General features: G+C 43.3%; 1 protein-coding gene across 1 annotated transcript; it reads right to left on the reverse strand.

Annotated features, from left to right (window-relative positions):
- Positions 1 to 8: 8 nt before the first annotated feature.
- Positions 9 to 27704, reverse strand: LOC126037051 (E3 ubiquitin-protein ligase RBBP6-like). Its single transcript, XM_049797279.1, has 16 exons — positions 27539 to 27704; positions 21041 to 21133; positions 16298 to 16341; positions 13478 to 13513; positions 10994 to 11082; positions 10778 to 10874; positions 9795 to 9934; positions 8268 to 8437; positions 7374 to 7477; positions 6739 to 6924; positions 6580 to 6658; positions 6416 to 6476; positions 5048 to 5248; positions 4448 to 4549; positions 2953 to 3152; positions 9 to 121 (listed from the first exon to the last, which is right to left on the reverse strand). The coding sequence occupies exons 1-16, from the start codon at positions 27702 to 27704 to the stop codon at positions 9 to 11; spliced, it is 1881 nt and encodes a 626-aa protein (XP_049653236.1).

A 27704-nucleotide genomic window follows, 5' to 3' on the forward strand; every position in this document is an offset into this window, starting at 1 on the left:
GATCCCAGTTACCCCAGGAGCTGCGTTCCCATGGGGGGGCCCTCCTGGACCTCTTTGAGGTTTTCCCCTTCTCCACCATTGGTCACCTCCTCTTTGGGGAGCTGGTAGGGAACCCGGGCATCTGGGGGGGAACCAGGAATGCCGGGGGACACCCAGGAGTTCAGGGCTGTGTCCTTGGGTGGGGGGACTGTTTGGGTTCTGGGGGGACCCAGGCGTCCGGGCACGCAACTCAGCGTTTATTGACCAGGGAGAGGGGCCAGGGCGGTGGCCCAGTTCCTCCCAGTATGATCCCAGTCGCTCCCAGTATGATTCCAGTTGCCAGCAGTGTAGTCCCAGTTGCTCCCAGTATGATCCCCGTCTTGCCCTGCATGATACCAGTTGGTCCCTAGTACCCCAGCATGGCCCCAGGTGCCCCCCAACATAGTCCCACTTGCTCCCAGTTAACCCAGTATGGTCGCAGTTGCCCCCAGCAGGCTCAGAGTCACTCCCAGTACAATTCCAGTTGCTCCCAATATGATCCAGCGCCCCCAGCATGCTCCAAGTGACTACCAGGATGATTCTGGTTGCTCACGGTATGATCCCAGTTGCCCCGAGTGTGGTCCCACTTGCTGCCAGCATGATCTCACTTGCTTCCAGTGTGGTCCCAGTCACTCCCAGTTGCCCCAGCATGGTCGCAGTTGCCCCCCAACATAGTCTTAATTGCCCCCAGCAAAATCCCCATTGCTCCTAGTCACTTCCAGTCCCTCCCAGTGTGGTCCCACTTGCTCCTAGTATGTTCCCAGTTGTCCCTAGCACAGTCCCAGTTGCTCCAGCTGTGCTTCCAGTTTCTCCTAGTCACTCCCAGTCACTCCCAATATGATCCCAGTTGCCCCTGCTGTGATCCCAGTTGCTCCCAGTTGCCCCCAGCATGGGCCCGGTTGCTCCCAGCGTGATCCCAGTTGCTCCCAGTTGCCCCTAGCATGGGCCCACTTGCTCCCAGTGTGATCCCAGTTGCACCCCAGCATAGTCGCAGTTACTCCCAGTTGCTCCCAGCATACCCCACTTGCCCCCAGTGCTCTGCCTGGCCATGGGGCCCCTATAGGAGCGACAGAGCATGCGGCAGGGACAGGGCAGGGGGGCGTTCTCTAGGGCCCCTACAGGGGTCTACAGGGTGCCTACAGGGTGCCTACAGGGCCTGATGGACCCCCCCTCCCCAGCTCTCCCCAGGGCAGCAACTGGTTTCCCTGGAAAGGCTTCGAGTTCTCCGTCCCCTTCACCGAGATGAAGCTGCGGCCGCAGCGCGACCGAGGGGACCCAGGTGTCTGGGGGGGTCCCAGGTGTCCGGGGGGGTCTGCTGGCAAATGACAACAGCTTTCCAAACAAACTGGAACAAGGTTGAAATGTGACAGCTTCGTATTGAACGTTATTCTAAAATAGTCAGGACCAGCTCTGAAGACTGGCTCTCTGTTTGGGGCCACATCCTACCTTTTACAATACAAAAACAAGGCCACTTGGCACAGGAAAAAAACATACCTCTTGGCAGCACCTCCCCACGTCGCATCAGTTCAAAAGATTTAAAGTCCTACCTGTCTTTTCAAAATGAAACCCCTTGATATGTTATTTTTTGTACGTGTTAGCTACCAGCAAGCTTCTACTGGTACCTTTTTTCTGTCACTAGCCTCTTCTCTGCTCCTGTTCAGCTATCACTGCAAATCTCATCACGTTGGATAGTTTACTGAAAATTTATTGTAACCAAAAAGGGACATAACAGGGCTGTAATGGATTCTGCAAAGCATTTTGCTGCTGCTATTCTGTAACAGGTACCACCTTCTTCTGCCAGGCAAGCAAAACAAAATTCAGCTGTGAAATTTTTTGCAGTATACCCCACCCAAACTAATCAACAATGGTTAAAAATAACATGCCCCAGCAAAACCTTTCATGATACATGGCCACAACTCACAATTCTCTACAAAATGTTCACTTCTATAAAGCTCTGATGTAAAACTCAAATAATCAAGCAGCAATATTTTAAGTGCAGCACAGGGTCTTCCATGTCACTATTTGCAACGCTTGAATTCATTTACATTTTAACAAAATTTAATACCGATGACTTGGGAATTAAGTCATTTTTTTAATATCCATCATTCTATGTAGTGACAGATTTCACGTTTTGCTTATCTTTATCTTTGCTCTCCTTCGATTTTTCCTTCTTGTGTTTGTGGTTTTGGCTCTTCTCCAATTCCGTTTCGCTTCCAATGTGTTTCTTATGCTTCTTGTGACTCTTATGCTTCTTGTGACTCTTATGCTTCTTGTGCTGCTGCTTCTCTTTTTTCTTTTTCTTTTTCTTTTTCTTGCTGTCTTGACTCTCTCCTGAGCTGGCACTGCTGCTGTGGCTTCGAGGCTGACTCTCAGGAGGCCTTTGACTACAGCTAACACTGGGACGGCTTTGACTTCTGCTTGCTTCAGGCTGGTCAACTGCAGCAGGTGCTGCCGTATCCTCTTTCACCTTATCAGCAGACTTTTCTTTCGGGTCTTTTGGACTTTTTCCTGCAGCTCCCTCATCTTTTGCAGATACATTACTCTCACTGTCATTTTCATTGTGGTCTTTCTTTGCCTTTTCCTCCATGGCTGCTCTGGTTTCTGGGTGATCTTTTGTCACTTTTGGGTGAACTTTCTGGGGGGTACCAAGAACCTTCTCACCCTTTTGAGAGGAAGATGTTTCAACACTGCCTGTCTTGGGCAACTCCTCCTTCACTTTTTTCGCAGGAGGTTCCATTCCAGGAGATTTTTCACGAAATGAAGGAAATCCTTCATTCTCATCTCCTTTTCTTCTCTCCTGGTGTTTTTTATGTTTATTTCCTTTGCCACCTCCCTGTGGATATTCCACTTCCTTCTCTTTTGATTTGGTAGGATCTTTGATGACAGGGCGCGCTCTTCCGGAAGATTTTTCAGGGTAACTTCCAGCTCTATTACCAGGTGACCTTGACCTAGAACAATAGTTACGACTCTTCCCTTTGCCTCTTCTTGGATACAGCCGCGATGGCGAGTAGGAATGCAAATGGGAACGACAAAATGATCCAGAGTGGGAGCGAGAGGGGGAAGAAGCTGATCTTGACTTGGAGTAGGTATAGAAACTTCTAGAGTAGGACGAAGCAATATAAGGAGGCTTGGACCTTAAAAAAAACACAACACACACACACACAAGTTAATTCAAAACAGTCACTCTCCCCAGTTTTTTCCTCCCAAATTTGGTTTGAGGTTTTTTGACTCTCCATACACTTATGTTCTTTCAGCTGCTGACATAATGCTACTGCCAGCTGAAGAACTTAATAGCATGTAAAAGTTTCTGCTCACAAGACAGAACAGCTGTTGCTTTGTTAGTGGAAAAACAGAGAGGAAGGCTAAGTCTGTTTCCACTCACTTCTACCACATGAACTACCAGACCTATTGGCCGATTTCAGGTGGTGTATAGTGGCCTCTACTGCTATGTCAATGCACACTTTTTTTCACTACTCTGCAACTACATGCAGCGCAATTCATTGCAGTTGTTGCAGTAAGATGCAAAAAGAGCAAGTCTTAATGGCTACAGTGCAGTATCAAACATCAGGAAAACATGGTTTGGCCTGAAGACAGTAAAGCTCAATTTCAAAATGCCTGCTTAGTCTCTTTAACTTCACTACTTCTTTGGCAATTTGTACAGGATGCAAAATACTTGTACTGCAGTCTTACAATCAACACTTCTAGCCCAACGTCCTAGCAAAATCTTGCACATACCTCTAGCTCTAACCAAGGATAGTGACCGTGCTTCAAGAAAAAGTCATATCTAAAGGCTTCTAAACTCAGCCTCGAGTAATATGACTCAATGCCATTACTCTAGGAAAGCTACTGACAGCATTACTAAGAGACAGCTATTCAGACTCCTGCCCAAGTGATTTGGGGGATAGAAAACATCAGCTGCCCTGAGTTTTTTCTTCACAAGTTTTTCTTGTTTTTCATTTAACAATGTCAACAAAATTCTAGTGAAAGCCACCAGTTTGCAGTCCAGCTTAAAATCTCTCCGTGTATCCACAGGAGAGAGACAAAAGACGAAATGGAGACAATTTCTCTCACTTATCTCCTCCGATGTGCTTTGAGGTAATGGTTACAATCAGAACAGGGAGATGCAGAAAATCCGGCTGCTACACCTATTCAGTTCCCAGCCTCCTCACGGCTCTCAGGAGGTGAAGGGTGTCATTGCAGAGAAGCTTCAGGAAAAGAGACCCCTCTTCCTTAACAACTGCTGCCCCATTATCACTATCAGTCAACTGTAATCTCTGCCATATTTGAGCTAGTAACCTACATATGAAACTCCTATCCCTGCTAATCCCTTGAATCATCCAATCCATCCAATGAGAGAGAGGTGCAGTGGAACTCCCCCTGATTCTTCCAGACAACCTGCTTCTCCATTACAGACATGTAAACCAGTTACCTGGAAAACGAATGCCTACGCTCCTTTGGAATCTTTTTACGTTCCATCAATTCCTTAGCAATATCACTGGCAAACTCATCGCGTTTGGACTTTTTCTTTCCCCTGTTAAAATAAGTTTGACCTTTATTACAAAAAGGCACCAAGAAACAAAACATGGCCTATATGAGAAAATATAGACTGCATGCAAACGCAAAAGGGGAACGTCCTATTTCAGCAAAAACAGTTTAGCATTCCTACAAGTTTTAGGGAAAGTTCTAGAATGACATTTGTCTTGGTTTAGTTTTGCATGTTTACCATCTGCAACAAAAAAAGTATATTGGAAAAAACACTGTCATTTTTGCTTACGTCAGGTGCACTTGAGTGTAACTGCAGCTCGTTATGCCATCAAAATACAAACATGAAGCCCCACGCAGCTTCACTGAGCCAAATACTTACTCCTCTTTAAGACTCCGTTGTTCTCTGTAAAACTCCTCCCTAGAGAAAGGAGATGCTTGTGTCCTTGGGATGGTAAGTGAAGGAGACATGGGTACTGCTCTTGGGACCCAAGCTGATGGCGTGTTTGCAGGAGCCGGGGGATATCCTGGAGGGGGGACAGTGCACCCAGCAGATGGAGGCTGGCCAGGTGGAAACTGAGGAGGAAACGGTGGTGGTGGTACCCCCAGTGGAAGAAGAAGTGCATGGTGTGCTGGAGGATACAAGGGAGCTGGAGGCACAGGCACAAAGACTGGTGTTGATTCTGGTAGTGCTGGCGCCTGAGTCCTTTGGGTACACTCACTGTGCAGGCGTCCTCGGTTTGGACCTCTAACGAAACCCGAAAACATGTGTCACTGTTTGTTACACTCTGCCTGATTTCAAAGGGGAAAGCGAAGGAAGCGGGAGCATGGTGGCGAGCACTTCTTGTTCTCAACTTAAGCATTTTTCCCCCTGCTTTCCATTCATGGGAGATTACACTCATTTCTTGATCCTCATCCTCGCCTTAGACATCCTCACCCCCAACACTCCCCTCGGTCTTCTCTCCTTACACTCAGCTTTGCAGCTGCGGGTGGAGGCTGCCCATGCTTAACAGAGGCTCCCATCTCCCACGTGCCATGTGCCCACCGCCCCTCTGCTACTCCTTGAGACACTTAATATTTCGCACTTCTAACCTTCAAAGTCCTGCACAAATATTAACTCATCTTCTCTCAAACTTCTTTTAACCTCTTCCACATACGCTTCCTGTGCTGTTGCCTCATGATGATGTACTTGGCCTGTTCTTGTCCCTGCATTGGTATTTTCTTGCTTACTGGATCTGAGATTTTAAACCATCTGTGGGATGGATCCCGATTTTTGTTTGGATTTATCTTTGAGATTTTATAAAGACTCTGCACCCTTACAGTCTATCTAACGTCAAGTATATAAAAAAATGAAGGACTGACTTGGCACAGCAATAATAGATAAAACAGACTCTTCTCTTCCCATCGGACAGAAAGCAGCTGGGCTATTTGAGACGACTAAATTGAAGAACCTCAAAATTGTCCTAAAATAACAGCCTTGACTTTTCCAATGATTTGCTCAATCAGAATCAACTAAGTTGTTCAAAAAAGAACGCTGGAGGCTGGTTTCTATTGGGAAATCAATTTCTTCAGCCTTATACAGCCAGTGAGCAAAAGGGTGGCTTTCCACCTGATCCTTTAATTATATTTGATTTTTAGATGCACTTATCGTTTCCTCAGAAAGCGTGCATTTTTCAGAGTCCTCTTTTCAATTATGCGCTGGACTTTTATTGTAAATAATCTTACTGCGAGCACATACCCCTTTGTTAAAGCCAATTCAAATTAGGCCATTTAAAAATTAATGACCACTTGTATTCTACACGACTATCGGTGCACACTTACTTCATTATGAATCAGCTGTTGTAGAACTTATGTGTTACAGCCTCATGTAACAGGTTACAAGTATTAATACATTGCATTTCTGTAGAACACTTACAGTTCCCAGCCTGGTCTGCCATCTGCTGAGCAAATTGTACCGGCTCTCGCGGGATGACCTTTTGGAGCAGAGAGAGGAAAAAGCAAAAAATCCCATTCGGTTTATCTGAAGATCATTTTTAAAAAGAAATTCTTTTTACAAAATTAAAAGTTACAGTTCCTTACCAGTGGTGAGTGTTGATTGTCCTTGGGGGCCCAGACGACTTGGTAATGCTGGTTGTCTTAGTACAGGAATCTGACAGCCCTTGTGAATAAATGCAGACAGCTGGCAAATAAGCTCTACTAAAATACAAGAATCGCTGCAAATGTTGAAACAAAGCTTACCTTCTCTTCCAACAAACTGCTGATTGACAGAGGCGAATATGGAGACGCTTCAGCAGCAGTCACCAGAGCAGCAGGAGGTGTAAGAGTCACGAGTGGTGGTGGTGGCAGTGGCAGCTGCTGTTGGTGCCAAATCTGCTGACGGTGCCTTTTTCTGTAACCGGCTCCATTTTTGAAGTTGCTCACAGCCTAGAGGCAGAAGAACATTTACGAAAAGGTAATATGAAACTTCAGCAGATACACGAACAAAAGCCTCCACAGAGTAAAATTACTTGTGTAAGTAGCTGTAAATGCTATCAATCCCAAAAGAAATCAACATGCTGATACATGAACACATCACATTAAACACTGATACTAGTGACTGGTAACTCAGAGTGTCTGTATTCAAAGTACTGCCGTGTTAACACAGAATTTGAAAGCGAGGCAATCACCTTAAACAAAAGCGTGACCTGAATTTGCCAGATTGTCTCCAAGGAGCTGTAAGCTTCTGTGATAACAGATAATGTACTGGAAAGGTAAATTTAGCCTTATTCAATTCAACCTTGCTTAAGCAGATGTAAATGAATATTTCCTTCCCTTTCAGCTTTTGACAAAGAGCCTATTCTTACAAGCACTTTACGTAAAAGTCATCATGTTACCCGGCGTAGGCACTTGTTGGCCACTAAAGCATCAGGCGAAACACCTGTCTGATGACACTCTGGGCATCTATGTTCCTCAGATTCCAGTAAGGCTGTTCTAATACCTGTGTACAATTAGAATAATCAAAATAGCATTTAGCCAAACTAAGGAAGTTTTGGGCATTCTAATCAACTATAAAAACACGTATATGATCAACAGGTGAATATGGTCTTGAATGGAGAGCAGGAAGCTATAAAGGTTCAATAGCGTAAAAAATTTCTAGTATGCAGCAAATAACTCTAGAGTTTTGGTATGTCACTGTTGTAACATTTGAAGATGTAGAGTAGGCTGTGTCTTGATGTTTCAGCTAGTCTTCTTCCCACTACATAGTACAGTGAGAAGTCTCTACCCTCAAGGTTAATGAATAAAACTTGTCTCAAAAAAACAAATAGTCGGTTCAAAAAACCATTACTAGGTTCGAGTTCTGAAGGTTTTAAGCAACTCTCCCGTGGAGAAAAATGGGGATTAAATGCCTCTAACTATCCATTTGTTGCAGACCACCATAACTCACCAGAGCTGGCTATATAGTTTTGCATGAGAGAAAGGGCTGTGGGCAAACTAAATGCACTCAATATCCAATACTGCAATCGCCTGCACAACCAGCCACTCCTCTCATACTCATCCTTCCGCATGTAAATTTAACTAAAAAGCTATTTTTTTTACTATTCATTTATTTAACTATTACAGCTCTCTGGCTTTTTTTCCCCTTCCTAGGAGAAGAGCCCTTTCCTATTCAGGGTATACTTAAGTATAAAATAGAACTGGTAACAAAGTAATTTCTCTACCTCCTCTTTCTGCTTTCAGAAGAGCAGATGTGCTGTTTTGAATTAACAAACATGGGAGTTCACACTTACATTCATCACAGTAACTGTTTCCACAGCAGGGAATAATAGCTGCATCAGTCATTATCTCCTTACAAATGAGACATAAAATCTCATCTGGAATAGGAGCATCTGAGGAGGAAGAGGATGGCTCCTCCGGTAAAAAGGGAGGATTTTCCTTCTTCGTTCTAGCATAAGCTTCCCTGGAGGAGGGGTGGGAAGGAAAAAGAAACAAATTAAGGGTGGGTAAAGGAAAACTTTTCCAAGCTTTGGATATTATGAAAGGAAGACAGGAGATGGAATTCTTCTCACTCCACATTAGCCTTCTAAAACATAGGCATTCAGTTGAAACTACTTTTCTGTCGCCACCACACTAGAATAGGGAGGGGGGAACAATTTTCCCGCTGCAGAGCTCTCCTATTCAGTGGATCAACAAAGAAATTAGCTCAGATGAGCTGGTGGGTTGAGATAAGGACAGGAGAGATCACTCACCAATTATCGTCATGAGAAAAACAGACTCAGCTTGGGGAAAATTAACTCAATTTATTACAAATCAACCTGAGTAGGGTAATGAGAAATAAAACCAAATCTCAGAACACCTTCCCTCCACCCCTCTCTTCTTCCCAGGCACAGCTTTACTCCCGAATTCTCTACCTACCCTCCCCCCCGCAGCGGCGCAGAGGGACAGGGAATGGGGGTTACGGTCAGCTCATCACACCTTGTCTCTGCCGCTCCTTCCTCCTCAGGGGGAAAACTCCTCACTCTTCCCCTACTCCAGTGCAGGGTCCCTCCCACGGGAGACAGTTCTCCATGAACTTCTCCAGCATGGGTCCTTCCCACGGGCTGCAGTTCTTCACAAACTGCTCCAGCATGTGTCCCTTCCATGGGCTGCAGTCCTTCAGGAGCACACTGCTCCAGCGTGGGTCCCCCACAGTGTCACAAGTCCTGCCAGAAAACCTGCCCCGTGGGCTCCTCTCCACAGATCCGCAGGTCCTGCCAGGAGCCTGCTCCAGCGCGGGCTTCCCACGGGGTCACAGCCTCCTTCGGGAACCCACCTGCTCCGGCGTGGGGTCCTCCACGGGCTGCAGGTGGAGATCTGCTCCACCGTGGACCTCCCTGGACTGCAGGGGGACAGCCTGCCTCACCAGGGTCTTCCCCAGGGGCTGCAGGGGAATCTCTGCTCCGGCGCCTGGAGCATCTCCTCCCCCTCCTTCTGCACTGACCTTGGTGTCTGCAGGCTTGTTTCTCTTACATGTTCTCACTCCTCTCTCCGGCTGCTGTTTTCCCTCTGTCCCAACTTTTTTTCCCTTCTTAAAAACGTTATCACAGAGGCATTACCACTATCACTGATTGCCTCAGCCTTGGCCGGTGGCGGGTCCATCTTAGAGCCGGCTGGTATTGGCTCTCTTGAACATAGGGGAAGGTTCCAGCAGCTTCTTACAGAAGCCACCCCTGTAACCCCCCCTGCTACCAAAACCTTGCCACACAAAGCCAATACACACGTTTACGCACGGTTTCTCTCGTTCACTTTTTGGTCGGTCCAATTAATTCCGTACTTACACATTAACACATGGTATTGTGTATTTTCCAGTTTTTGTTAGCATAACACCCTCCACACTGGGATCTTTCACCTCCACCAAGAGACTCCTTGGAATTCCCGTGCTCTTTTTCATTCTGGGCACAGACCCAAAACTTTCATCCTGTTGAGACAAGAAATGCAGACATACCGCATCTTAAGACCCACACTTAAAATGACACTTCAATGATTATTTTAAGCAGCAAGAGCCTTTAATCCTCTCCTTTTACCTAGCAGAAGGGTCGCTCGACTAAAATACTTCTTTTCCTAAATGAATACAGCCAGGATGTTCCGAAGGTTAGAGCAGTGTTTTGAACTCAGCCGACATTCTTTGGCTTACCCTCAGGTTCCTTAAGGGTGAAACACCCCTTAGCTCACCATCCACTCAGAGAAGAGACACAAACTCGCTCCTCATCCTCCAGAGGGCAATTCAGAGGGAGAGCTTAATTCAGTGCTCTGAATCACTCACTGGGGAAACTTACGTTCACCATCTCTATATGAAGGCTAAATTCATACCTCATGCATGTACATTCAGTGACTAACTTTAAACGGCATGAAGACGCAACCAGAGGCTTGTCTAATTAAAACACACAAATGTTCAGTAGATGGGGTCAACAGAAACATCTTCTTATTATACAAAATACTAAAAACTATGAACTGTCATTAAAAAGAGTTAAAACCAGAAACACTTCCAATCAAATTGAAAAGTACAAAAACACGCATGCAAGTTCACAGAGAAAGATCTATGGACACATTTCATGTCCATGACCTAGAAAAAAGAAAATTTTACATTTCTAATTCCAGGTTTCCCTTGAATTCTGAAGGGCTTTGCAACATTGCCATATAAGCTCTGTATTTCACCCCAAGAGAAACAATGCTTCACATGAGCATTCATGTACTTGTTACCTAACTGCCAGGGTAAAACAATTAAAAACCAAGTAACACCAGAAGTCCCCCACAATCTTACCCCATTTGTTGGGCAGTTCTTTATGGAATGGCCAGGTTTTCTGCAACGATGGCAAGTATATGATGATGGAGGTGGACCCAAGGGTTTCTTCATGTAACTACAAGATTTTGGGGAAGAAAAGAACAAGGTATGCATGTGTCTCTCTTGTTCAACCAAACACCTCTACAGTTTTTTCCATAATCTTCAAAGAACAGATCTGACAATATCAACACTTACTTGGTTGGATCATATTGACGGCTGGACTGTATCATCATAGTTTTTATTTTATCCTCTTCAGAAGCATTGGCTTCAGCCAGATTGGAAGTCTGTTTAACAGGCAATTATTTGACACGCACATTAGAAACACGTTTAAGCCCACACAGCCAAAGACAACACCGCTCACCCAGTCCTGTAAAGAGCAGCACAACGCTAGCAGAGGTTGCATGAAAACAGCTGCTTAGAGACAATACCGTTGTCCTGAAGATGTTCTGGGGAGCCCTTACACCGTTATTACATGGTGTTTGTGTGCTACAAGAGCTACTTGACAAGAGCGTTCTTGGGCACTCAAAACCTTAGGCTCTGTTTGTACCTTACAGAAAGACTTGCGTAACCAACCCAATGGTCTTCCAAGTGGACCGAAGGCATATGTAGACAACATTACACAATCCAGTATTTTTAAGGTGATTTTTAAGCTCCAGCCTCTTTGAAGAAGACATCCACTGTACATTTAATTCAGAAAGATGCATGCAAGTATCCTTATTTACATTTTGCAGCATTAAAAAAAGGGACACACAACTTTTTGCTTGCTGAAATGCAGCTTCCCACACAGAAGCATTAAAAGGAAGCAAGCTTTCTATAATCCCTCAGCAAGACAAAAGATACTTGTCACTACAAATTTGACCATCATGGCTGGAGGCAGTCCACACTGCATGTTTCCCCCTCTACTAACTTCTTCATATTAAGTGATTTAAGTACAGGAAGCACAACCTGCATTTTTTTTCCAGTTGACTGTGTCCTTTTCACATACAAATTGTAATATCAACCTTATGCAGAAATAGACCTTTCAAATTAATGAAGCCAGCTGTTTTTTCAAAGCAGTATTTGTTCCAATGTTTTTATTTCACACTAGTCCAGATCCAAGCAGGGTCTAAGGGAGAGGCTGTAAAGGATGGGGACCTTCAAGCACCTAGCATTCAGACCAACCACTCAGATCAACCACTCATGGTTCTGTTTTTATATGCGTTCATTCACAGAAGCAACCAACTAGTTTCAACATTCTATTAAATGGATGTTTCATAGACACCATTTTTTCCTCCGCAGTAACATAATCCAGATCAACGCCTATGAAATCATTTCCTTTAACATTTACAGAAAACTTTACAGATACTTGACTAATTTCTTTGAACCCAAACAGTTTACAAAACACATCCAAAACCCACAACACATTAGTAGGAATAGACCAAAATTCAGATATGGCATTTCACACGTAGTAATAATAAACCAGAAAACTCTTAACATATCACCTCCATGCCAAGCCAGTCTGCACTAAAGAGCTCAGAGTAAGTAACAGGTTTCAGCTGCTTTACATTACGTTCCTGTATTTTTCTGAAATACTGAAATTCTCTCAAAAGCTTAAATGTGTACACCACAAGGACACTTCTTCATATTTTAGAGTTAAATTGGGCATAAGTTTACAGAACCAAGGACATGTTTAGGGACAGCACTAATGGAGACCAAGTTCTTTTGGTGGCTACCTTCCAAACATTTTTTCCCGCCTCCCCAGATGCACACAATTTAATTTCTTCAGTGAGAAGGGAAAGAAGTGACCAGTGTGAAGAGATTCCTCTTTCTTGGAAATGAACTCCAGCCTTCATTTTCAGAAGAGAGAACTAGCTCCTCTGCATTAGGCCCTGCCTTCTCTAAGCTTTGCAAATGTAAAGACTAGTTATTTCATTGGCGAGCACTATGCCTTTTCACAAAGTGCAGCCAGTAGTGCTTTCCCAGAGGAAGGTACACATTGTTGAGCGAAAAATGCAAGCAGTTCCATTAAAACATGGCATTACAACAGTTCCAGAAGGTCACATCTGCTAATATGCCACATATACACATCGGTGTATTCCTAGAAACAATCAGGTGCACTTTCACACTTTACACAGGCTGCATTCAAACAAATTAGATTATGTTGTCTACCGTCTATATACTAGTATTTATGAAACTGTGCAGCATTAAAAGAATGGATCTGTAACTTTAATGGCTCGAAATTCAAAAACAGCCATGCAATTGTCCATGTTACAGAAACGATTCTCTTTTGGCTGTTGCACGCTCCCCCCTCCAAATGGCCGTAACTTACAGCCCATTCAATTCTTCTGTAAAAACTGTTGGTTTCCAATGCAAAATTAATGAATCATATGAGAAATGGCGAACAGCTTCTGAAATGCTGCTTCTCTGTGTCTGGAAGATGCGTAATAGTGCAACATTACGTTGAGGCTGATAAGGTACTCCCCTTCTATCTTCCCATAGTGGGAACTACTCTTTACAGGCTAGTACCAAAATAGACACACATTTTAAAGTTAAAATGAATACTTTAAATGAATAAAAAATAAATTACAGTTTTGTTCCCATTACAACAGTTATCCAGCTATAGATCACAGTATAAGGTTTTAAGAAACAAAGCAAACACTTTTTTTCTTTTAAGAATTTGACAAGAATATATACATATACCTTAGCAAGGTGGGCCAGAGAAAGAGATGCAGGAGACTCATCTATCTGTTCACAAAAAATTAAACACATATTCAAGTTCTACAGTCAAAACATAGCAATAGTTAACGTCTACTGTAGTCTGAAAGTCTGCACTATATCCTCTGAGTGCCACTGACAGGGGCACTGCCAACCCCGTGGAATTTGTGTTTGCTCAAAACAAAGTCCAAACCTATGGCACCTTAAGAGTGCCTGTGTGGTTAATGAGAAGAAACTAAAATAAGCAAACCCGCACGACATCAACTTACTGCTCCACACTATCTCAGAGAGGGACCCTTGTCAAAGGCTCACATCTGTCAATTTTCAGCTAAAAAGGATTTCGGTTTATTTGAGAAGGAAGCATCACTACAGGAGACTTATTTGCGGTGTAGCTTGTAAATTAATCAGTTAACATCTCATCACTTCTAAATGCACACAGTTATGCTTTTATGAAGGCAGTAGCTGCCTGGCAAAATCAAGCACAGGCGTATCGGCCCTCAACCATGAACTCTTCCCCTCCTGTCACGAAGTTTAAAAATGCCAAACTCACCATACCCCACAACACCCAAATAAAAACACCAAGCCAGAACATCAGCCATGAAAGTAAACCACCACTTTGTCTAGAAAAAAACCCGACTGCTCAAATTAGTGAAATAAAGGTGTTTCCCATGACAGAGCAGCCTACAAAAACAGAGAATACTGATGTCTTGTATTTTATTAGACCACAGGCCATACTATCCAAATTAGTTTGGGAAGCGTGAGAATTTAATATTACGCTCCTTACTATCAGAGCAAAACCAATTTTTAATGATGGTGAAAACACGGAGTCAGAGCACAGTCCTGTAATTTTTTTCTCCACTGCAACCACACTCCTCCCTCCCACTGACCTCCTGGAACACCCTGCAGGAGTCAAGCCCTCAGGCCACTAGTTTCTAATAGGCTGCAGTGTTTACTGAGAACTAATAGTGAAATGCTGCTTTTCCACAAGTAAACAGGGTAACACTTAGCTTGTTCCTTTTCCAGAATATGGAATTATATTATGCCACAAGCAGCAGTTAAGCTTACACTAGCAAAACATGATCAGAAAGACACCTGAATCACTGCTTATTAGGTCTTCAGTTGTTCAAAAATGTAGAATAAAGTGTCACGGCATAAACTGAACAGCTCTCCTCAAGACGTCACTAAATGGATCGGAGGAGAGATTAAAACCCTTCCTTGGAAAAAAGCCCTTGTCCTTTATTACCTAAAGTTGCAGAAGAATTCAAGGGAGCAGTTTTAGCAGATTCTGGGGACAAAATATTTACAGGCAAAAGATGCTTCCTCACTCCAGTTAATCATGTCTTCTCTAGATGTTTAGGAAAGCACAGACAACATGACTCTAACACTAACTGAAACATTCGTGAAAACGTGCCTTTGGAGAGGAGCACCCTGATCTGGAACAAGAGGCCGCCTTTCCACTGCAAACCTTACCAGAAGATTCAACTCTCCTCCCCTTCACAACATTTGGTACCCACCCACTTCTGTCAAAAGGGAAGTCTGATCAAGTATTTTGAAGCTTCATGCCCCACATGCCACTCTTCTTCACGTGTGGAAAAACAGGCCTATGTTCTCTCATGGCAGGCACAACCATTATCACTTTGCGGGTTTTCAGAAGCAAACAAGGAATTGGGAAAGCTCTCTATTGGAGTCTGGCATTAAACAGGCTAGTATTGACCAGTAACTGAAACATAACAGTTCATAGTAGTCCTTGTATTTTTTTAGGAAGCCGTTATTCTATGGCCTGCAGGCAACAGTCTGATTACTTAAAGGAGATGAAAGCGCTCCTTTCTATGAACAGTTACCACAAGCAGCAAAGAGAAAATTCATGTACTATTTAGGACGTTTGCCCAACGGCCATCTTCCAATGATCCTACATTCTTGTGTCTTTGGTTTTTTCCTTTGAATTTCTACTGAAGTATTTCCTGCCAGTCCCTCCAATCGGTCAAGTAGAAACAACACCTCCATGAAACTTGTACACAAACCTAAGGTAATACTGCAGAAGAATTGGGGAAAAAAACCCAAACCAAAAAAAAATCCCACCCAAAGTAAGCGAATAAAGAAAACCCTCAAAAAACCAGAATCAACAGTCAATGTATCAACTCCCATTTCAGACAGAAGACTAAACAGAAACTCACATAAAGCAAGTGGGAAAGGGGACAGAAAATAGGAGGAAAAGGCTAATCTCACTGCCGGAGTGCTGCATTTAAATTACAGTGGTTTCCTAAAACCCAATAGCTTGGTTAAACTGAAAATTCAGCCACGAAGGATCACAGCTGTGCTTGACGGTGCTAAAACAATGCGCATGACTCTCTGCATTTCTGCAGCCTCTGAGGACTAATACCAGCTAGAGCTCCTTGCAGTTACTGAAATAGGAATACGAAAACAAATAGGACTCACTTTCTTGATTTGGCAGTAGGAACAGTAGGACAGCAGCACAGATTTGGAAGTGTAGAATGACAGCTAACGTAAGAGCAAGACAATTAAGAAATAGTCAAAGTATAAGTTTTTGTGCATCCTTTTTAAAAAAAAATCTGGACTGATTTTAACATTGCTGCTTTACTGTTCAACAATAATTGGCAAGCCTTCCCAGTGATTTATTCAGACCACGCTAAGATCCAGGTTTTGCTTTGAAATACATGCAGAAAGATGTTTATTTCAAATAACAAAACAAAACAACCCCCCCACACACACACTTTAGACCAAGACCTGAGTTAGCTTTAAGAATACCGCTAACTGTGCTCCAACACTAAAAGCACCTGAGGCTGCAGTGCTTTTACTCTGTGAGGAGGGCGGGGGACGGGACACGACGACTTGTACAGAGAGATGCAAGGCTTCTACCCTCCCTATGGCTACCCACAACCCACATCAGGTACCGTCAGAGCAAACAAGAAGGGAACAGTTTTGCTTTGTCTTCCTTTTAATTAGTTCTAACTAACACTAAGTCTTCCCTCCCACTCCAGGATTTTTCCTTTCTTAAAAAAAAATTTTTTTGGAGACATCTATCTAAGCTTATGGTAAGATGCTACTTAGAAATGTAATACAAAGACACCAGGGAACACACGAGGCTGAAAGAATGGTAACCTTATTGATGAAGATGAGATTTATGTTTATACACAAGCTAGTAAACAAAGAGAAAACTAACTCTTTCCAAGAAATAAAACCCCATCTCAATTAGATCAAATACTATAAACGTGGTTTACATAAATGCGTTACATTAACTGCTGGCGTCACTGGGCTCACAGTGACAGGCTTTCATGTCCAAAAAGGAATTTGAACCAGTCAGTGATAGAATTATGGAAGTCAGGTTTAGGCTTAGTGGTTTTACACCAACGTACAAGAAGTTTTCCACTTTAAGTTCATTGTATACCATTCCACGAGAATCAGAGGCTGTATTCTTCAGAGAACACAACCCCAGAGCTCATGCATTTCTAGATTAAGTTACCCGAACAGCTGATCAAGGGATCAGATCCAATGATCCAGGGTTAGTGCAAAGCCTCACACCATTCTAGTGAAGAAAAAAGCAGTTAGACTTCAAGATGAAAGATAAAAACCAACAAATAGGAATTTTTACATTATAAGGGCTATTTTGAAAAGCACAGTTACACCTAGCCTTCGACCCAAGTCGCAAATCCAGATCTAGACCATTACCGGTTAGGTATTTCCTGGTGTGACTGCTCTCTAGTTTAGCAGCCAAATGACAGTGTTTTCTAACCTGAAGAAAAATCCTGCCCCTTTTCCAAATGGAAATTCAGAGTGGGGGTATACTAAAGAAAGGCTTAACCTTTGGGAAATCAAAGCAGCATCCAACCCCGAAGCCACCCAGATCCAAAAATGTACTGCAGGCAGAAGTTCAGAAAAATGTCAGGGATTTTACCCACAAATACACCAGGCTCTAACCTTGTGTCAAAATCTGTACACTGGGTTTTAGATATTTTCATTTGCAGACAAACTATTAAACTAAACTGCTTCATCAGATAGAGTGGAAAGATCAAATGCAGAACTTCCGAATACCACTTTGCGTAGCAACCATATTTAAATCCATGGCAATCTCTTAAAGACGCACATGTACTCAGAGGGGCCCAAATAATATCACTTCAATTATACACTTTTAGGAACAAATACCCAAGCATTTAAGGACATGAAAAGGAAACATTTAGCTGCACGTGACTATCCTCAAAATGTATGGGATATGTTGGTTTGGGTATTTGTTTGGACCCCCAGGTCAAAAGTAAGAAACAGTACCAAGTTTAACCACAGTGGTTTCTCAGGGGGTTTTGATAACATTTTCAAAACCCATTAGGAAAAGAGTATTTTAAAAAAAAAGCTAAGTGATATAATGTGGAAATGGCAGAAAATTCACTCCAAACAATTTGGATTGCAAGAAACAAAAAGCACAAAACAACCTACAAACAAAACAATGTACAAACATACACATTACTAGCTATACACAGATGTAGAACATGGCACCACGTTCAGTTGTGCAAACCTCGGACCTACATGACCTAAAAGCGATCATACATTACCTGTGCAACACAAAGTCGTACAGGAAATATTCTAGCATACTCAATGTGAAATGCAATGCATCACTAGGCACCAATACCAATATTTACATTAGAACTGTGCAAATGATGGCATTACCCAGTTTTTCCTACGCCGAATCAAAGACATTGTCTTTACAACATAGACCAGGTTTTACTGGAATACATAATTAGTTAATGTTTGGAAAATTAATACAAGGCTACGTTGTTTAGAATTAAGAGCCGTGTGTAGAAAAAAGTGTGAGATTGTGTTTTTACATACTGCTTTTGATGTTCCACTCACTGCCTCAGTACGACTTCTGGAAGAAGAAAAGAAGGTGATCAGAATTTCAAGTAAAGCACTTGTACCCAGCATAAAGCAGTGACAACAGATTATGAAACCTGAACCTCAAAACATTATGTTCTGATAGTCTAGGGAATGGGAAATGTATTCATATACCTAAACTGTTCTCTCTTGGCACATTCAGTGCAACTAAAAAAACCCAACAACCCAACCCAAATCCCGTTTCTACTTTGTCACAAATTAAGATGTACAGTTACAGAACACAACAGTGCAAGAGGAAGTCCTCAGGTATTTTGTCTCTGCTGCGTCAGTATCAAAAAGATGACGTCTGTCTCACAGCTTGGTGTTCTTAAATAATCAACTATCAAAATACAGAGGCAACTTTAACCAATCTGTACATATCTAGTATTACAAATGGGTACCAGATACAGTACTTTAATTTCCAAGAAAGAACACTGACGTTCTAGACACTTTGAAGTGCAAGTTTACTTCAGAGAAAACAGTCAGTCATCTGACAAAGAAATAACAAAAACGGCAGCAGCACAGGCTTTAGAACAGTTTCTTTGTGAAAGCCCAAGCACTGTATTCAGAGAGCTACTACATTTAGCCATGAAAGTGCCAAAATACTAAATGTGTTACATATGCAATATTGACTAAAAATAGTAGTAGAAATGTCACCTGAAAGCAGTTTCTGGGGTTTGGTGTGATTTAGGAGCCCTGTGACAAAAAAGAAAAGGCCTTACTTGCCAGAATTTGCTTTAGGATAATCTTGAAAAGCCTACGATCTTTTTGGCAATAGTCATTACATTTGAAAACTTGCTGAGATTCCACACACTTATTGATCTGTATCTGCATGCCACTCATCATGAATCAGACGTGCAGCCCTTGATCTAGTTAACAAACAATTCATACGTCATCCAAAGCGTCCCATGAGCAGAGACAATTCAAAGGCTGCTGTGGAATTTACGTACAAATAGAAAGGCTCGTGCTTCCTGCCACTGCTAGAATACCACCAGGCTCGCAAGTACAGCCACGTACCTCCTGAAGATGAGGAAGTACAGGGAAATACTTTAGATTACCACACAATGGTTTCTTCATCCATTTACCTTGAAGAACATACAACAAGGTGAGTAACCCATTTTTGAAGGCCTCTCCACCGTTATAGCATACATTCCTCGTTCCCAAACATTAACCACGCTACCAGTTGTTTCTGCAATGTTTCCAGCTGAAGGAATAGAAAGCTCATCTGCCTGGTTCATTTTCAACACTACAGCAGCAGCGCCATTCTTTCCTTATCCCCACATCCAGGTCTTGGTTTGATCTTTGATGCCAGCAGCATCTCTCCTCTCATTTCAGGGCAGTATTAAGATACCAGGAGAGAGCGCCAGCCAACCAGAAACGGAGGATGCGTTGACAAGGTGCCACTAAGCACACATATTTAAGTTAAACATGGCCAAAACAAGGCCATCGTTATAAGCACAACACTGTGGCGTCCTGAACCCCTAGGTAGTGCCTGAAAGCACTGCAGCAACTACTGAAGGAATATACCCAAAGTTTACAGGCAGAGTCACAGCAATCAGGGGTTTTTGCTCGCAAATGCTTCACAGGTACCAGGATGCTGCTGTACTGTTTTTTCGAGACACACCGTAACTCACCAGTCTACTTTACTGACTGAGAACCAACATGAGAAAGACATGGCAAAACCACAAGCTAATAATACCTACTAATTGTGGGGGAGAGGCGTCTCTTCAAGAAGGCTGGAAAACATGAATGTTCAAACAATGCTAATGTAGCTGAATACATACATGACAGCAATAATCCTGTAGTCAGCATTGCATGTGGATAGCTGTAAGTTTAACCAACACATCCGATTCTCTGTCCTCCAGAAATCTGAGGAATATAGGTTGAAAACCTGGAGCACGGATATCAACTTAGGGTAAAAACAGACTTAGATAACTAGTAACGCTTGGTAACGTGCTGAACTGCTTAGTGAGTTTCAAGTTTGGAAAGGGTTAACTATTCCTTTGTTGTACTCGCTCAAAAGGTGATACACGTTAGGAGAGTGTTCTTTTTCTCTTGCCTGAAATGGACATTGTCCTTAGGAAACTAACAGGAATCACTTATGAATGGAACTTCTGGTTTGCATGGTTTGCCAGCTGGCAACCCTTGGTCTTTCCTCTGTGTCTGGTATGCAAAACACCCACATTTGGGGGGTAAGATTACCTGCCATATCCCACCCTGCCTCCCCCAAATGCAAGAAATAGTCAAACACTGACTATCAGACTCTTCTGAGGTGGGAACAAATTAGAAGTTTACACAACAATGCCTATCTGTCTTTACTATAAAAGCAATCAAATCAAACACATAAAATAAGGAATCTCTCCACGTAGAGGAAATGGGATCTACAACTTGGCTCTCAGAAGAATCAACCCCAAGAACAAACCCAATGGAATCATCTTAAAAGCTACCATTGTTGCAGTTTGAACCCCATCTCCCAGCAGCCCAAAACATGTAAGTCTGCTTTGCGACAGATCTATTAAAATCTAGCCCATGACAACAAAAATTAACAGCAGCTTTAACAAGAAAGATACAATCTGAATGCCTCTTGTCAACTCATATCAGTTTGAAAGTTAATGCACTGAAACCCCTAACCAAGAATACAATGCTTTACGGATACTTACGTAACACAGGTTTTGCTGGTGACTTTAACTCCTCCAGCAGGGATTCTTCTAACAATTACTGATGAGTTCCTACGAATCAGGGCATTACCATCTGTGTATTCTGAAAACAACATCAATACAGAAAAAGAATCTGCCAGTTTACGAGAACCTATATCAATACATAATTACACAACATTTCAGAGAATCCCTTTACCGATAGAAAAGCAAAATCTGATATGTAACATTGTGCTTTTATGGTCCCAACACACTGAAAGTACATTTCAAGAAACCTTCAGGTTTGATCATCAAACACAAGCAGCACAATCTTTTTCATGTTTCTAAAATGGTTGGAATGCCAACAGCAAAATGGTCTCAAAGGTCACTGAAGCGGAGTCTGCTAATGCATGAGGTTCTTCCCTGATCTAGCTTAAGTTGCTTTTGCTTCTGTTAGGCTACAAAACCAACAGAGCTTTGGAGAAAAACCAACCACAGCAAAGTCTCACCTGCATAAACCAGATTCTGAAGTCTGACTAGCTTGCCCTGCAACAAAAGAGTCCCTCAGCTAAAGCATGACAACTCTGCGCCATTGCTTTCGTAGCTGTTAACTGTATCAATTCCCCCGTGCTGCTAGTGGCCAAGACTGACAGAACACAGAAGAGCGCCTGCCATCTCCGTCTATTCCTTGGAGCTTAATCCATCAACACCACCGCTTCTCAGCTGCTCAGCGCTCTACATGTAAATGGAAACAAAACCGGCAATGCTAGCATTTGGATCAGAGAAATCTGGGGGGGTTTTGAGCTTGCTTTCACAAGTAGGGCAGAACTGGCTCCATCTAAAGTGCTATCTCCCCTCTGAAGCTTATCATCTAGTTTGAATTAACCCAAGGGACGTGAATTGGGTGTCAATAGTTGTGGATGCCCCGTCCCTGGGCTTTTGAGCAACTTGGTCTCGTGGAAGGTGTCCCTGCCCGTGGCAGGCGGGTTGGACCTAGATGATCTTTCAGGTCCCTTCCAACCGAAACCATTCCCTGAGTCTAGGATTCTATGAATTCTTGTGATTCATTTTGCAGAGCTGAGAGACTCAAACAAAATTCCTTATGACGACAGCCGTGAAAAGCCTTTTGAAAAGAGCGTGTGCCTGAAGCTACCCGTGCTTTGCCTGAGCTTACACCATGTTAGTCTTTGAAGAGGAGGAAAGCCTTCTGAACGTCTACATAAGGCCCAAACAATCAAAAAAACAAACTACCTGAGACACTTTGACTGTGTAAGCTTAAAATGCAAAGATCTCTCCATGAGAGTGGTTTTTATATTGTCCTTATACAAGCTGGATATGACTAAATATTTTAAATCACTATCAGCAGCCATTCCCTGTAATCTGCCTACAGTTTTAAATATTACAAGCTCTTACCTTTGCAGACCCAATCAGAACAATGGTCTGAAAACCAAAGATGCTCTATATCTAGTCAAGCTCTGTCAGGGTGATTTTGCCCAGTGATCACACACAAAACAGGAATATTTCACAACTTATGCTTCATTTTTCAGTATATTATTCCTACAGGCAGGAATCTCTCTTACCCCAAAACTCACCTACCAGAAGACATTATTTCAACAATGAAACGAACATTTTACTTCTATTTCCAAATGACAGAAAGCTTCTTCAGAAAACTGAGAAATCATTTAGCTGAAACTAATTCCTGATCCTCCCCCCCAGGGAACCAAACAGCACGTTTCCTCTGGACGTCCGAGGAGGTTCAATTTGTGGGAGAAAGGACTACTAATGACGAAAACAAAAGCTTTTACAGAAGTCATATATCCTGAAAGCAACCCCTAGAGCTCTTCTCAAAGCAGAAACTCTGACCCTTCCACAGCCACCTGTCAAGAAAGGCCTGCGCTGGGACTTTTGGATGAAGAAGGAGCTGAAGCAGTACTGGGGCCCAGGCAGGCAACTGGGAGATCATGGCAGCTGCAGATCTAGAAGCCCAAACCAGCTGTTTCGACCTGCTGAATGGAGTCATACAGAGCGTTCTTTCTGGCCCAGATCACAAACCGCTGCACTGACATTTCAGACATAGAGGACAAGCAACAGCGGCTCCACAAAAAGGCAGGAGTTTGCTACGCCTGTGCTGAACTGAGGATTACTCTAGTTCTGCAGCAGATTTACAAGTGGCAGCACCTCGCCTAGGAAGAGACTGTATACATGAGGACAGTAACCAATGCATTTATTCACAAATGATGCAAGCCTGCAGAGGTCAATTCAAACATGCCCAACAGTGATGCAAAAAGAGGACTAAGTCCTCTTCTAGTACTTGGTGACAATTCATTGACCATTAGAAGAGAAGCATTGACACCTGCCTTCTGAATAGACTTATCCTTGAATGTGTGTGCATATATATATATATATCTATATCTATCTTGTGATATATGATTGTTTTCAATTCGCTTGTTAAGTGCACCATGAAGAGAGGTCCAGCCATCTAGGAAGAGACTGATATAAAACTGAATTCCCCTTAAAAGTCCATCAGTGCACATTTAAATGGATCAGCTGAAGAGTGACAATAGCGCGGTGAAGGAAAGGCTTTCTTTGTATAGGACAGTTATCCCGGCACCTATTTGTATTTGGTACTGAAGTATCCCACCAGTTTGGTCACTGTGTCAGAGCATTTGTGGAAGAGTGTTTACATACAGCAGAGTCCATTGCTGAGTTAGTTCTGTGAAGGGGCCTGATACCAATTGGCTTTAATACATTTATTTTTCCTTTGCCTCTATTAACTGAATTAATTTTGGTGATGAAATTTTATGAGAGGTGAAGCCAAACAATGTCGCCTAAAAAGTCAACTTTTTTCTTTTTTTAAATAGGGAAGGACTAAATCTGGCGCACTATTCCTGAAGTCCCTCTCAACTTGAATTTAACAGATGCCAGCTTAGTCTAACAGCTCTCAGACTGAACTGGTGTCTCCCAGCAGGAACCTGTTCCCCATGGGCAGCAGCATCCCCTAGCAGAGACTCGGCAACTACCAGGACCTGCAAAGCAGTGTCACACTGCCTCACCTCGTGACTCCACATCTGCAAAGTGAGCGGTGACGTCATGCCCAACAAGGCTACTTTTCACACTTGGCCAAGCAGCGCTCCAATAGAAATGTTCAGCAAAGCTGGAGGTAACAACATTCTTGATTCCTATTCCCTGATAGCACAACACGTGTTTTTTGTTTTACTGGCAGAGATGGCCAGTAAGGGGCTACTGGGCTTTTGTCAATCTGACCTGTCATTAAAAGTAAGGATCCCGTTAACTCAGAAAGCTTGCAAAAGCCAAGGAAGATTTGGATGTTATCTCAAAGTCAAGAGCAGAAGAGACATAACAGTCTAAAAGACAAGAAATTTAGTATGCTTGAAAGACCCAAGGGAAAGAAGTATTTCATGGAGGCAGACAAGTTAAACAAGAGCTATTTTGACTGCTGCCTCATACGGACTCGGAAATCTTACATCAGCTACTGCATTAGTGTCCACAACCTTCTTCCTGCAAAAAAGTACAAGCAGCTCAGGTTATGCTCTGCTTCGCACTGAATGCACAATTTAACAATCCCATTTTTAAATTCACCTATACTTCTGAAAAACTGCTAGCTTTCTGTCACATGTATGCTATCAACAGGTTACTGAAAAAAGCTCCTACTTTATTTTACGGCCTGCTTTAATCCACCGTTTGGAGTCTGACAGCCGCGCAAAAGCACCTCTCCGAGCACTATGCAGAGAAGTATTTTCACCCAGATAAAGTACAGAAGCTCTTCAGAACAGAAGTCATCAGAAGGCAAGCCTATATGTGCAATGACAAAGAAAAGCCTTTGCTAGCCTTAGATGCCTTGCCGACCAGCTGTTATGCTACTGGGGAAAGGATTTGCAGAGTAAGAGCTGACAAGGACTACTAACATGCCAGACTCTCCCTACCAGAAAAGAGGGTAACTCCCGAGAACACGTTTTCCCCCTAGCGCTTAAAAATATGCCTTCTCACGATGCGAGTTTTTAGCTCTCTTCTAATCAACACCACTTGCACACTTTGCGACAAACAAATCATCGGTGTAGCTGCACTGAAAGCACTGCCTTGAAACATCCTGATGAACAGAATGGACTCCTATTTCTGGATTTTCAGCTTCCACCCAGGCAGGTATCCCTGATCTCACCTCCAACTGGTATATCATCATCTCCTGAATGAGCTAGCTCAGGAGGTCAGACAGTTCATGGAGCTTTCATTTGCATTATTGTCACACAGTACTGTGCTCCAAAAGAGCACCTGTATTGCTCTGAAAGGATGAGTCAATAAAATCTGGCATACTTGCAGTCATTAATCTGATTATACAGACCGCCTGATGCCTTCATGTCTTATTGGCACTGCTCGCTGCTTCAGCATGTGACTGGGAAAGCGAAAGCAATGCTGGAGGCAACGTGGTAATGTCCCAAACGGAGCCTGCCCTAAGCACCTGGCCAAGGGACATTAACCTAGCTGACAGCACACCCCCGAGAGGTCCCAAACCTGCTGCTGACAGAGTCCAAGCAGCTGACTGCCAGACAGGCAGTGCATGAGCTCCACTGCAACATCTCAGTTTTTGAATGGGTACTTACATGACTTACCCTCAGCTCAGCCTGGGAAACGGGGAACGCCATACCCTTTCTGAAAGCTCTACACAAGAATGCTGCATGGCAGCCCAAGAATTAATTGCACTCGGAGCTGTCATCAAAGCAATCCCCCGTACTAGCACTGCAACACAATATGCCACAGTGAAGGACAAGGTTTAAAAGTTGCTTAAAGTCTTCTCTAAAATGCTACGTTTGCACAGTGCTGCAGACATTCCAGTAGACACATAGACAGACTGACATCAGCTGTGAGGCCAGATGATTTCATTCACAGTTAGCATGGGGTTTTTCTGAAGACATCGCATTGTGGCACTGCTAAAACTGTCAAGTGCATGCTGCAACACTGAACTCAAGCAAGTTCTGCGTTCAAGAGACAGTCTTCTAGGAGCACTATTCTTCCTTAAAACTCTTCATCGGAGACCAGTTCTGAGACCCATTTTTGCTTTTCTATTTTCTTGCATTTTGCCTGATAAGCAGAATAGCACATTCTCCAAGTGTTTGGAGTCAGAATGGTACAGGCCAGGAAAGAGTGTGCAAGAGACCTGCGTTCGGGAGTTTGCAGTTCTTCCACAATACTGTGAGAACATCCTATTACAAAAGACAGGTCAAGAAATCCAGATCAAATTCAAAGGAGGCAAGTTTGAAGGCATCATTCTGGCCTAGAGGCTTTTGGAAGGCAATTCTGCCTTTATAGAACATGCCTCCATAGTAAGCTTGGAAGAGGACACCCACACTCCCTCCCTATTTTTAAAATAGGTCCCAACCATCCATTTTGCCTTCCCAACATCTTAAAAAGAGTCCTTCCTATCATTTTTTCCCACTGCTATTTAAAATCCTGTTTCCTTTTAACCGATATTAACATTGCTTCTCCTACTAGATCTCCATTATGAAAAGTAACCGTTACTGAACTGTAAAGCTTAGAGTGCTTGGAAAAATCTGAGCAAGTAGGTCATCTTCACTCAAGGTTCACTTTGCTCTTTCCAAGATCATTTCAACATTTAGGCAGGACTCCAGCACAGACAAAGTTAGAAAAAACTCAGTCCTTTATGTCCACATGGAAGAATTCCAAACACCCCTTTTAGGCAGAATATCCTGGTCTACATTTTTCCTTTACCTTCTGAAGGTGAGCTTAAGCATCTAGATCTGATTAATAAACACTGAAATTCACGGTTACGCATATAAGCCAAAATCTTGGCATACATACATATTACACCAAAATGTACTCTCTAGCTTTGCTCAGAAAACCACTGGGGGACTTTTGCATTTTCCCATCAAAAACACCCTTACAGAAGCTTCAGGAAGTATCTGTATCACTGATATACCAATGCAGTGGAGTAAAATGAGTTGAAGACAAAACTAAATCACCAAAACCACTTTTTTTGCTTCAAATTAGCCATCTGTTCTGTTTCCATCACTTTCAGCTTTGTCTGCCAGATTTCTCTGAAGATTTCTTTGAGGTTTGTTATTAAAGGATCTCCTCCCACATTTCCTTATCATTTTACCTAGAGGAATTCCAGGAAACCAACACTTTTGTAAGCACTAGACGTCGCCCATCAACCACGCTTTCTTCTGTGCCTAGCTCCACGTCTAAAGCACAGATCTGAAGGTAGTTGTCAGATCAGCAACAGCAAAAGAACAGCTCTGTGAGGTCCCCAACACAAGTCACAGCTACCGCTTGTGGCCGAATCACATTATCGCTTCCCACCACGCTTCATCCCTGGCAATGCTTGCCCTCCTGGTCCCCCTGCACACCGGCAGGATGGGCCCCAGGCTGACTCATGCTATGTGGGGATGAGCCACAAAGGGCAGAGCATGGCTCCCACAGGCCATGGCCGTCACGGGGTCGTCTACGACGCCGCCAGCCAGGCAGTCCCCGAGGCCCCGTGCCTGTTGCCCCCACGCACCTTCTTTGGTCTGGGCGTTGGTGATCAGCAGGTCGCAGCTGGCTGCCGTCAGCTTCTCGCGGACCATGATCTGGAGCTTGAGGTCACGCAGAGAGATGTAGAGGCCGTCGAAGGTGACCGTATCATAGTTCAGCCTGGAGAAGAACTTGTAGTGGACACAGGACAT

Source organism: Accipiter gentilis, unplaced genomic scaffold (assembly GCF_929443795.1).
Source record: "Accipiter gentilis unplaced genomic scaffold, bAccGen1.1, whole genome shotgun sequence".
NCBI classification, from domain to species: Eukaryota; Metazoa; Chordata; class Aves; order Accipitriformes; family Accipitridae; genus Astur; species Astur gentilis.